The following is a 14,127-nucleotide window of genomic DNA, read 5'->3' on the forward strand; positions in this document are numbered from 1 at the left end:
TACTGTACAACGAATCTACTGGAATAAATATGCTAATCTAATTTATATACAGTATTATTATGTACAGTGATACACGCTGTGAACCCCATAGTGTGTAACTAACCATAATCGTGAGACAAGCATATTGTCCCATCCTCATTAATAAACATCACAGGGTCCATCGCTAATGTATCCATGATGTGACATCCTACTATATTCCTGGGTATTAGGTGTCATTTTAAACTACAGTCTGGAATCCAGTGGAATCCTCCGTCGCCTGTTGTTGTCGTTCCTTCAAAGGAAATAATTAATGCAAAGGAAGCACGTGACCAAGAGAAGGACGTATCGAATTATTCTTACCTGTCCCATAGCTTGACGTTTCTACAGTTGTTGGTGCAGCAGCCCGCTGATATCAAAGCTGAGAGAGAGAGAGAGAGAAGGAGAGAGAGAGAGAGAGAGAGAGAGAGAGAGAGAGAGAGAGAGAGAGAGAGAGAGAGAGAGAGAGAGAGAGAGAGAGAGAGAGAGAGGAGGGGGTGAGTTTCAACTGTCGCTTTTCAACTTGTCATTTGTCAAGAATGTAATTTGATGCTTTGGCGTCAAAGTGACTCATGAATAAAACATATCTCCAGATCTTATCACCCTATGGTGATTTGCTATTGACATTATTTAGTGGGTAAAAAAAGAAAGAGAGAAAGAGAGATTGATGTGAATATGATTTCTCATCGTTTGTGTACTGTTTATTTGACGTGATTTGAAAAGACTTGATATACGATTGTAGTCTGTATACAGTAGCCTCCAGTTCCTAACGCACACCTTGAATGAATGAATGAATGAATGAAAACTTTATTTAACAGATTGCAGAATGGGTACAATACAGTATGGCTCAATACACACAATTGTTAAGGGGATGCAGACCAGAGAAAGACGTTTGTCTTGTTTACATCAGGGTCCCCCATTTCAAGTTCAAGTTTCTTTAATATTTGTCATACAGAAGTACAGAATACTTTTATACAAAATGCTTCTTACTGTTACGCTCCAGAGACTGTGCAAGACAAGATAAGTATGAAATAAAATAACATAGTAAAATTAGAAGTAAAAAAAATTTCAATTCATAGTGACATTTATGACATACACAACATACATGACATTCATGGCATAGGGACATACATGACATACAGGTATTTAGTACTGTTACATTTGTGACATGTACGATATTCAAATATACAGTACTGTTACCCATAGATCCTGACAGAGTATATACATATGATGGGGAGGGGACTGTACATTAGGAGGGGGTGGGTGGGTGGGAGAGAAATATACATACGGTGGGGAGAGAATATATACATACGGTGGGGAGGAGACTGTACATTAGGAGGGGGTGGGTGGGTGGGAGAGAAATATACGTACGGTGGGGAGAGAATATATACATGCGGTGGGGAGGAGACTGTCTATTAGGAGGTGGTGAGGGTGGGGGGGTTTGGACATTTACGGTGGCCAGTTTCGAATTGCAGCCTCCCGTAGGTGCTCTTTAAGAGCGGTTTTGAATGTGGGTATGGATTCACATTCCTTTACAGGTTTGGGTAGGGCGTTCCACATTGATTATAATATAATTGCTAAACGTGTTTAGTCCCTTGTTTGAGCCGAATCTGGGTTTAACATGATTTGTTGAGCTTCCTCTGGTGTTGTGGTCGTGGTATTCACTGACCTTTGGGAAGTATTTTGACATGTACATGGGTACCTTGGTCGTATAGTGTATCTTGTAGACCAGGCCCATTGCAAGTTGCTGTACTCTGTCGTCTACTCTAAGCCATCCTAGGTTGTCAAAGTGGGCAGGGGTGAGGTGGGTTCTAGGGGTAAGGTCAAGTAGAAGTCTGACCAGTTAGTTTTGTGATGTTTGTAATCTTGTTTTTAGCGCCTTTGAGGTGCTTTGGTACCATGAGGTGCAAGCATAGTCGTAGTACCCTTGAATGAGTGCTCCTGCCAGAGTCTTCAGGGTATTCTTGTTTACCAGAGAGGAGATCCGGTACAAGAATCTAGTTCGTTGGTTGACTTTTTTTATTACCTTGGATGCCATTTTGTCACAGGAAAGATTTGCCTCTAGGATGGAACCTAGGTATGTAATTTCATCTTTCCTTGTGACAATATTGACACCCACTGTAACTGAGAAGCCGTCGGTCTTGCTGAGTTTGTTATTTGATCCGCAGAGAATGGACTCTGTTTTACCCAGGTGTAATGATAGTTTGTTATCAGCGAGCCAGGTGCAGATTCTGCCGAGTTCAGAGCTGAGGGTTTTTTCAACCTGTAACTTGTTCTTGTCCTTGATGTCACTACTGTAGTGACTTTTCAATAAAAGTCACCCCAGTCCATAACCAGCTATATGTACTAGAGAGCTAAACCTCACATTTGTGATCAGGGAACAAAATAAGTAGACGCCATTCGCGAAATGCGTGTAGATTTACCGTCTGGCGGCTAAAAATAATAGTCTGCCCGCCAGCTGGCGTGTAGTTCATATCGATACTCTTATTTTGAAAATCCTGTGTGGGTCTCATTGCCGCCCCAAGCGCAGCTCCAGTCATAATATCTGGGCTCCGGCAGCTAGCAACGTTCAGGTTCATATGATACTCTTATTTTGAAAAACCCTCTAGCAACTCCGCGAGTCATATGATATCCGCCCACTCAGTGTTTCACTTTCTTGAAAACAGAGCAGCAGCGTCAACACAGCAGCGTTAACACAGCAGTGCGCCTACAGACGCGAAATAAGTCTGTGATGTTTTTTTTCTTCTCACAACGAGTCCAATGCAGCTACATGCTTTGCACCGTCGCCATTCCTTTATGCCCACATCGCCCGAAATGAACGTTTATGTACCAATCACTACAACGTTAACGTAAGCTAACAAGCTAATCCTGATGATCAGACGAGGCAGAGCCACAGTGAACAGCACTGAGGAAAGGGAAATGGGGGGGGGGGGGGGCACTCTCCCCTTCCCTGTGTGTGTGTGTGTGTGCGTGCGTTTGGAAAGACGACGGAGTCACTAGTCAGGACTCAGGACAGGAGTATATTATAGTAAACTGAGGATTACTGAGGATGGACAGATAATGTTGATATTCAAATATAAAAAAAAATCGAGAGGAGTGGAAGTTTGAAGACAGACTACAATATGATGCGGGGGTGGTGAGTTGAAACACAGTGTGTGTGTGTGTGTCCCGACCCCACTTCTATGTTTCAATAAATTATTTGCATTTAAAACTATTAACGCTGACTCATTCCTTCAGTCCACTCAAAATTATGCTAATATTCCTTATGTTGTTTATGATATTAATTGAAAATAGCATATGAGAGTATTATATGTAATAATAACACATGGCGATATACTAAAAAGCTATTTATAATTTTTGGCTAGTAAAAAATCTGCCCGGCTGGTACTTTTAAAAATCTACCAGCCAAATGGCTGGTAAGTCAAAAAGTTAAGTTTGTTCTCTGTTTGTGACGATGTCATCATTCATCAAGTATAAAGTTTGAAGCTGCTCCATAGACAATGCATTGGGAAAGATGTTATGATACTGAGAGCACCCAGGGAAATGTTCTGAGTATGTGTACATTTTCACCTTCAGAACTGAGACTACTACTCTTGAATAAAGCTAATTTGGATATACTAAATAAAACAAACGTTCTGTGGGTCCACAAAATCTCCCATCCATCGTCTATGGAGCAGCTCCAGACTTTATACCTGATGATGACATCACAATCACACGTTTGATTCTTACTTCTCTGGTTTGCGGTTTTAGAAGAGTGTAGCTCATGTTCACAAATATTGATTGAACTTCCTTAGGCCATGGACATAACATTATTTGAATTCTTCATTTGGGCGATGTTCCCCTTTAAGCCCTGGACTGGTCCCCTTGTTTCAGTGGAGATGAGCCATGTAGAGCAGATAGAGCACTTAGCAACAGCATCAGGTCAGTGCAGTGTTGTATGAATCCACTCACAGCTTCACAATAGCTCAGCTGTTTGCTGACAGACACCGAATCCCCTACAAGATCCTCCTCCTCACCTACAAATCCCTGCACGGGTCGGCCCCTTCCTACCTGACCAACCTACTCCACCCCTACACTCCAGCACGAGGCCTCCGCTCCTCCAACTCCGACCTCCTCACCATCCCCCGCACCAGGCGTTCCACACTGGGAGACCGAGCTTTCGCTGTAGCTGCCCCCAGGCTGTGGAACTCCCTCTCCCCCTCCACCCGAGGCTCTGACACCATCAACCTCTTCAAAACCAACCTAAAAACCCATCTGTTCACACTTGCCTTCACGCAACGGCCCCGCTCCCAAGTAGCCCACCCCTGACTCTTTTCTTTTAAGCCACAGATTCCGTTGTTTTGTTTAGTTGTTTGTCTGTTTTTGTTCTGTTTTCTGTTTTTTGTTTGTTAATTTCAACCACTTCATCCAATTGGACAGCACCTTGCTTCCTTTTTTTTTATCTTATTTGTTTTTTCCTGTTGTTACTATACACATATATTCATAATTTTTCATTTTCTTTTCAAATTTTTCTTTTTCACCTGTACAGTGTCCTTGAGTCTGAGAAAGGCGCTTCTCTCTTAAAATCCAATGTATTATTATTTATTATTATTATTACCACAGCTGCAGCCACGTTCAGTCTGACTGAATCATACAGACACACAGGCAGGCATGCACGTCACACACACACACACACACACACACACACACACACACACACACACACACACACACACACACACACACACACACACACACACACACACACACACACACACACACACACACACACACACACACACACACACACACACACACACATACACACACTGATCAAAACTAAAATGATGAAGGGTAAGAGAAGAGGGTGTTACAGAAAGAGAGACAGTTAAGAGAGAGAGAGAAACAGAGAGAGAAACGGAGAGAGAAACGGAGAGAGAGAAATGGAGAGAGAGAAAGAGAGAGAGAGACAGATAAAAAGAGAGAGAGAGAGAGAGAGAGAAAGAGAGAGGGAGACAGATAAAGAGAGAGAGAGAGAGCTAGGTCCTTTAGCCTAAGGTGTGAGAGATCAGACAACACATTCATCCAGAGTTCATCCATCCTGACAAGTGAAGACATGCTCCTACTTGTCTCTGTCACCGCCTCTGGGGGTCTATCATCACATACAGGTTATTCTCTTTGGAATGATGCTTGTTTTTGTTCTAAACTTGGCTATCCCAAAATTTACTATAGGACTTATCAGCAAGGTTGAAGTAATAGGCCCCTTTTTCACAGCAGACATTTTGGCGTGTCATAGATGGGTAATCACAGCTGTGATATGTCTGTTCCATGTAGGTGTGCCAGTGAGCCATATGTGAGCCGACATGCACTGTACCAGGGCCACTGGCACGTCTAAATTGATCATATCATATCAAGGTTATTAGTTACAGCTGTGTTAACCCATCTATCTATGACATGTCCAAATGTCCTGTGTGAAAAGGGCCCATAGCTTGTTGGTTTAAACGTACTCGTGAGTTGAAATACACCCCCCCCCCCCCCACCCCCTCCCCCGCATGCATCGCTAATTCAATTGGATCCGTTTCAGGTGGCAAACCAGATAAGACTATTATTATTAAACGTGGCCACGTGGTCTTGGTGAGCGAGAGGTTCATGATGAGTGTGAAACGCCTGCCACTACCCAGTGACTGGTGGTGATCCTCCACAGGCCCTTGATCTACAGGCCCATCACAGAATGCTTAGAGAGTGGTTAGTGGGCCATGTTTACATTCTGCCATGTTCGAAGAATGACATCAAAACAAAGAGAACATCTTACTTTCTGCATATTTATTGGTGATGTGTTGGCCTTCAGACCGTTCACAACACCAGAGGGCCTGACTAGGGATGTCCCGATACAGATATATTTAGATTCAAATTCAAACTGAACCAAATTCAGATCCTTTTTTGTTAAATGATAAATGAAAACCATTAAGGGAAAATGTAGATTTTCTTTAACACTTTGAGTGCCGGGACCGGTCTTTAGACGTCTTTCCTGGCCATGCTAAAGTTGCCGGGGGACGCTGTACAGCGTCCCTATATCAATATTTCAAAAATCTGCGATCGGATTCATAATGTCCCTCCGCTGGCCTGAGATCCACCAGCAGGACCCACTGAGCTCTCTGGCGGTTCAGGAGCGCCATCTGGTGGCCGATCGGCGCAACCGCTTAACAGGAAGCGCAGTAGAGGTTTTGCTGGTCGGCCATATTACTTCCGGGCACTCGGTATAGGTTCCCGCACTCTAGCTCGTCACACTACATAGCGATCGATTGCCAATAACTCGATAAACAACATGATTTGGACGTATATACCATTATACAAGCTGGAGATGGACCGGGTAATAATATATCCCATAATGATAAAATGTCTACTCGACGATGATCGCCCAACGGCGCGCGGAGACTGGGGTGAGTTTCAGCGTGTAACGTTACCGTCTTCGATAATAACTGACATTATCAACATTTGACCCACATTAGATGATTGGTATAACGCTGCCCACGGAATTATAAACGCCCCCTCGCCCATCCGGTCAACATCAGATGACGTGTAGTAACTTCTAGAAGTACGTCTAGTTGGAATTTTTTATATCGCGCTGATTGCCATCAAACTGTATTTCATCATCAATATAATGCATTTGGGGCTATATATCACGTTCTGGAGAAAGCTGCAGAAAGAGATGAAAACATACTTATACATTAGACCATACTTTACTATGAATATGTGAATGAAAAAGTTTAACGTTGCTACACAATGAACAATACATATAGGACTTTGAATGGGCCCTAATAATGGCAATGTAGCAATATAATTTAAAAAGTTATAGCCCTGCAAAGAAGGGGACTTTCTCCATAGACAAATAGCGCTGGCAATCTATGGTATATCATTAATTTAACCTTAGGCAACCAAAGTGTTAAGCAGAACTATTCAATTACCAAGCATATCTTACCTACTACATTGAAATGGTTTTACTAACTTTAATACTGTATACTGGAAGTGTGCACTGTGCTTCTATTATTATCTAGGAAAATGTAAATATTGGATCGGGACTTGGCAGATACTCAATCGGGGGCAGAAAAACGTCATCCCTAGGCCTAACTACTCTGAACACTAGAGGACCTAACCACTCTGAACACTAGAGGACCTAGCCACTCTGAACACTAGAGGACCTAACCACTCTGAACACTAGAGGACCTAACCACTCTGAACACCAGAGGGCCTAACCACTCTGAACACTAGAGGGCCTAACCACTCTGAACACTAGAGGACCTAACCACTCTGAACACTAGAGGACCTAACCACTCTGAACACTAGAGGGCCTAACCACTCTGAACACTAGAGGGCCTAACCACTCTGAACACTAGAGGGCCTAACCACTCTGAACACCAGAGGACCTAACCACTCTGAACACTAGAGGACCTAACTACTCTGAACACCAGAGGACCTAACCACTCTGAACACCAGAGGGCCTAACCACTCTGAACACCAGAGGACCTAACCACTCTGAACACTAGAGGGCCTAACCACTCTGAACACTAGAGGACCTAACCACTCTGAACACCAGAGGGCCTAACCGCTCTCAACACTAGAGGACCTAACCACTCTGAACACTAGAGGGCCTAACCACTCTGAACACCAGAGGGCCTAACCACTCTGAACACCAGAGGACCTAACCACTCTGAACACTAGAGGACCTAACCACTCTGAACACTAGAGGGCCTAACCACTCTGAACACTAGAGGACCTAACTACTCTGAACACCAGATGACCTAACCACTCTGAACACTAGAGGACCTAACCACTCTGAACACTAGAGGACCTAACCGCTCTCAACACTAGAGGACCTAACTACTCTGAACACTAGAGGACCTAACCACTCTGAACACTAGAGGGCCTAACTACTCTGAACACTAGAGGACCTAACCGCTCTCAACACTAGAGGACCTAACTACTCTGAACACTAGAGGACCTAACCACTCTGAACACTAGAGGACCTAACCACTCTGAACACTAGAGGACCTAACCACTCTGAACACTAGAGGACCTAACCACTCTGAACACCAGAGGACCTAACCACTCTGAACACTAGAGGGCCTAACCACTCTGAACACTAGAGGGCCTAACTACTCTGAACACTAGAGGACCTAACCACTCTGAACACTAGAGGACCTAACTACTCTGAACACCAGAGGACCTAACCACTCTGAACACTAGAGGACCTAACCACTCTGAACACTAGAGGACCTAACCACTCTGAACACTAGAGGACCTAACCACTCTGAACACTAGAGGGCCTAACCACTCTGAACACTAGAGGACCTAACTACTCTGAACACTAGAGGACCTAACTACTCTGAACACTAGAGGACCTAACTACTCTGAACGCTAGAGGACCTAACCACTCTGAACACCAGAGGACCTAACCACTCTGAACACTAGAGGACCTAACCACTCTGAACACCAGAGGACCTAACCACTCTGAACACCAGAGGACCTAACCGCTCTCAACACCAGAGGACCTAACTACTCTGAACACTAGAGGACCTAACCGCTCTCAACACTAGAGGGCCTAACCACTCTGAACACTAGAGGGCCTAACTACTCTGAACACTAGAGGACCTAACCGCTCTCAACACTAGAGGACCTAACTACTCTGAACACTAGAGGACCTAACCACTCTGAACACTAGAGGACCTAACCACTCTGAACACTAGAGGACCTAACCACTCTGAACACTAGAGGACCTAACTACTCTGAACACTAGAGGACCTAACTACTCTGAACGCTAGAGGACCTAACCACTCTGAACACCAGAGGACCTAACCACTCTGAACACTAGAGGACCTAACCACTCTGAACACCAGAGGACCTAACCACTCTGAACACCAGAGGACCTAACCGCTCTCAACACCAGAGGACCTAACTACTCTGAACACTAGAGGACCTAACCGCTCTCAACACTAGAGGGCCTAACCACTCTGAACACTAGAGGGCCTAACTACTCTGAACACTAGAGGACCTAACCGCTCTCAACACTAGAGGACCTAACTACTCTGAACACTAGAGGACCTAACCACTCTGAACACTAGAGGACCTAACCACTCTGAACACTAGAGGACCTAACCACTCTGAACACTAGAGGACCTAACCACTCTGAACACTAGAGGGCCTAACCACTCTGAACACTAGAGGACCTAACCGCTCTCAACACTAGAGGACCTAACTACTCTGAACACTAGAGGACCTAACCACTCTGAACACTAGAGGACCTAACCACTCTGAACACTAGAGGACCTAACCACTCTGAACACTAGAGGACCTAACCACTCTGAACACCAGAGGACCTAACCACTCTGAACACTAGAGGACCTAACCACTCTGAACACTAGAGGACCTAACCGCTCTCAACACTAGAGGACCTAACCGCTCTCAACACTAGAGGACCTAACCGCTCTCAACACTAGAGGACCTAACTACTCTGAACACTAGAGGACCTAACCACTCTGAACACTAGAGGACCTAACCACTCTGAACACTAGAGGGCCTAACCACTCTGAACACTAGAGGACCTAACCACTCTGAACACTAGAGGACCTAACCACTCTGAACACTAGAGGACCTAACCGCTCTCAACACTAGAGGACCTAACTACTCTGAACACTAGAGGGCCTAACCACTCTGAACACTAGAGGACCTAACCACTCTGAACACTAGAGGACCTAACCACTCTGAACACTAGAGGACCTAACCACTCTGAACACTAGAGGGCCTAACCACTCTGAACACTAGAGGACCTAACCACTCTGAACACTAGAGGACCTAACCACTCTGAACACTAGAGGGCCTAACCACTCTGAACACCAGAGGGCCTAACCACTCTGAACACCAGAGGGCCTAACCACTCTGAACACTAGAGGACCTAACCACTCTGAACACTAGAGGACCTAACCACTCTGAACACTAGAGGACCTAACTACTCTGAACACTAGAGGACCTAACCACTCTGAACACTAGAGGACCTAACCGCTCTCAACACTAGAGGGCCTAACCACTCTGAACACCAGAGGGCCTAACCACTCTGAACACCAGAGGGCCTAACCACTCTGAACACTAGAGGACCTAACCACTCTGAACACTAGAGGACCTAACCACTCTGAACACTAGAGGACCTAACTACTCTGAACACTAGAGGACCTAACCACTCTGAACACTAGAGGACCTAACCACTCTGAACACTAGAGGACCTAACTACTCTGAACACCAGAGGGCCTAACCACTCTGAACACTAGAGGACCTAACCACTCTGAATACTAGAGGACCTAACTACTCTGAACACTAGAGGACCTAACCACTCTGAACACCAGAGGGCCTAACCACTCTGAACACTAGAGGACCTAACCACTCTGAACACTAGAGGGCCTAACCACTCTGAACACCAGAGGGCCTAAGCACTCTGAACACTAGAGGGCCTAACCACTCTGAACACCAGAGGGCCTAACCACTCTGAACACTAGACGACCTAACCACTCTGAACACTAGAGGACCTAACCACTCTGAACACTAGAGGGCCTAACCACTCTGAACACCAGAGGGCCTAACCACTCTGAACACTAGAGGACCTAACCACTCTGAACACTAGAGGGCCTAACCACTCTGAACACTAGAGGGCCTAACCACTCTGAACACTAGAGGGCCTAACCACTCTGAACACTAGAGGACCTAACCACTCTGAACACTAGAGGACCTAACCACTCTGAACACCAGAGGACCTAACCACTCTGAACACTAGAGGACCTAACCACTCTGAACACTAGAGGGCCTAACCACTCTGAACACTAGAGGACCTAACCACTCTGAACACTAGAGGGCCTAACCACTCTGAACACTAGAGGACCTAACTACTCTGAACACCAGATGACCTAACCACTCTGAACACTAGAGGACCTAACCACTCTGAACACCAGAGGGCCTAACCACTCTGAACACCAGAGGACCTAACCACTCTGAACACTAGAGGACCTAACCACTCTGAACACTAGAGGACCTAACCACTCTGAACACCAGAGGACCTAACTACTCTGAACACCAGAGGGCATAACCACTCTGAACACCAGAGGGCATAACCACTCTGAACACTAGAGGGCATAACCACTCTGAACACTAGAGGACCTAACCACTCTGAACACCAGAGGGCCTAACCACTCTGAACACTAGAGGACCTAACCACTCTGAACACCAGAGGGCCTAACCACTCTGAACACCAGAGGGCCTAACCACTCTGAACACTAGAGGACCTAACTACTCTGAACGCTAGAGGACCTAACCACTCTGAACACTAGAGGACCTAACCACTCTGAACACTAGAGGACCTAACCACTCTGAACACTAGAGGACCTAACCACTCTGAACACTAGAGGACCTAACCACTCTGAACACTAGAGGATCTAACCACTCTGAACACTAGAGGACCTAACCGCTCTCAACACTAGAGGACCTAACTACTCTGAACACTAGAGGGCCTAACCACTCTGAACACTAGAGGACCTAACCGCTCTGAACACTAGAGGACCTAACCACTCTGAACACCAGAGGGCCTAACCACTCTGAACACTAGATGACCTAACCACTCTGAACACTAGAGGACCTAACTACTCTGAACACTAGAGGACCTAACCACTCTGAACACTAGAGGACCTAACTACTCTCAACACTAGAGGACCTAACCACTCTGAACACTAGAGGACCTAACCACTCTGAACACTAGAGGACCTAACCACTCTGAACACCAGAGGACATAACCACTCTGAACACTAGAGGGCCTAACCACTCTGAACACTAGAGGGCCTAACCACTCTGAACACTAGAGGGCCTAACTACTCTGAACACTAGAGGACCTAACCACTCTGAACACTAGAGGACCTAACCACTCTGAACACTAGAGGACCTAACCGCTCTCAACACTAGAGGACCTAACCGCTCTGAACACTAGAGGACCTAACTACTCAGAACACTAGAGGGCCTAACCACTCTGAACACTAGAGGACCTAACCACTCTGAACACTAGAGGACCTAACCGCTCTCAACACTAGAGGACCTAACCACTCTGAACACTAGAGGACCTAGCCACTCTGAACACTAGAGGACCTAACCACTCTGAACACTAGAGGGCCTAACCACTCTGAACACTAGAGGACCTAACCACTCTGAACACTAGAGGACCTAACCACTCTGAACACTAGAGGACCTAACTACTCTGAACGCTAGAGGACCTAACCACTCTGAACACCAGAGGACCTAACCACTCTGAACACTAGAGGACCTAACCACTCTGAACACTAGAGGACCTAACCGCTCTCAACACTAGAGGACCTAACCACTCTGAACACTAGAGAACCTAACTACTCTGAACACCAGAGGGCCTAACCACTCTGAACACTAGAGGACCTAACCACTCTGAACACTAGAGGACCTAACCACTCTGAACACTAGAGGACCTAACCGCTCTCAACACTAGAGGACCTAACCGCTCTGAACACTAGAGAACCTAACTACTCTGAACACCAGAGGGCCTAACCACTCTGAACACTAGAGGACCTAACTACTCTGAACGCTAGAGGACCTAACCACTCTGAACACCAGAGGACCTAACCACTCTGAACACTAGAGGACCTAACCACTCTGAACACCAGAGGACCTAACCGCTCTCAACACTAGAGGACCTAACTACTCTGAACACTAGAGGACCTAACCACTCTGAACACTAGAGGACCTAACCACTCTGAACACTAGAGGACCTAACCACTCTGAACACTAGAGGACCTAACCACTCTGAACACTAGAGGACCTAACTACTCTGAACACTAGAGGACCTAACCACTCTGAACACTAGAGGGCCTAACTACTCTGAACACTAGAGGACCTAACTACTCTGAACACTAGAGGACCTAACCACTCTGAACACTAGAGGGCCTAACTACTCTGAACACTAGAGGGCCTAACCACTCTGAACACTAGAGGACCTAACCACTCTGAACACCAGAGGGCCTAACCACTCTGAACACTAGAGGACCTAACCACTCTGAACACTAGAGGACCTAACCACTCTGAACACTAGAGGGCCTAACCACTCTGAACACTAGAGGACCTAACCACTCTGAACACCAGAGGGCCTAACCACTCTGAACACTAGAGGACCTAACCACTCTGAACACTAGAGGGCCTAACCACTCTGAACACCAGAGGGCCTAACCACTCTGAACACTAGAGGACCTAACCACTCTGAACACCAGAGGGCCTAACCACTCTGAACACTAGAGGGCCTAACCACTCTGAACACTAGAGGGCCTAACCACTCTGAACACTAGAGGGCCTAACCACTCTGAACACTAGAGGACCTAACCACTCTGAACACCAGAGGGCCTAACCACTCTGAACACTAGAGGACCTAACCACTCTGAACACTAGAGGACCTAACCACTCTGAACACTAGAGGGCCTAACCACTCTGAACACTAGAGGACCTAACCACTCTGAACACCAGAGGGCCTAACCACTCTGAACACTAGAGGACCTAACCACTCTGAACACTAGAGGGCCTAACCACTCTGAACACCAGAGGGCCTAACCACTCTGAACACTAGAGGACCTAACCACTCTGAACACCAGAGGGCCTAACCACTCTGAACACTAGAGGGCCTAACCACTCTGAACACTAGAGGGCCTAACCACTCTGAACACTAGAGGGCCTAACCACTCTGAACACTAGAGGGCCTAACCACTCTGAACACTAGAGGGCCTAACCACTCTGAACACTAGAGGGCCTAACCACTCTGAACACTAGAGGGCCTAACCACTCTGAACACCAGAGGACCTAACCACTCTGAACACTAGAGGACCTAACCACTCTGAACACTAGAGGACCTAACCACTCTGAACACTAGAGGACCTAACCACTCTGAACACTAGAGGACCTAACCACTCTGAACACTAGAGGACCTAACTACTCTGAACACTAGAGGACCTAACCACTCTGAACACCAGAGGACCTAACCACTCTGAACACTAGAGGGCCTAACCACTCTGAACACTAGAGGACCTAACCACT

The 14,127-nt window shown here is 46.2% G+C and overlaps 1 protein-coding gene across 1 annotated transcript in view; it reads right to left on the minus strand.

The window, feature by feature from the left end:
- Positions 1–335: 335 nt before the first annotated feature.
- The window catches only part of ccdc85al (coiled-coil domain containing 85A, like), a gene marked incomplete at its 3' end in the record, with an annotated part of 54,640 nt that continues 40,848 nt past the window's right edge, over positions 336–14,127 (minus strand). The window contains exon 4 of the mRNA XM_084319057.1: positions 336–397. Coding sequence (XP_084175183.1) covers positions 336–397 — 62 coding nt within the window. The remainder of the gene's footprint in view (positions 398–14,127) is intronic.

The sequence above is a fragment of the Notolepis coatsorum genome (assembly GCF_963971535.1).
Source record: "Notolepis coatsorum genome assembly, chromosome: 7".
NCBI classification, from domain to species: Eukaryota; Metazoa; Chordata; class Actinopteri; order Aulopiformes; family Paralepididae; genus Notolepis; species Notolepis coatsorum.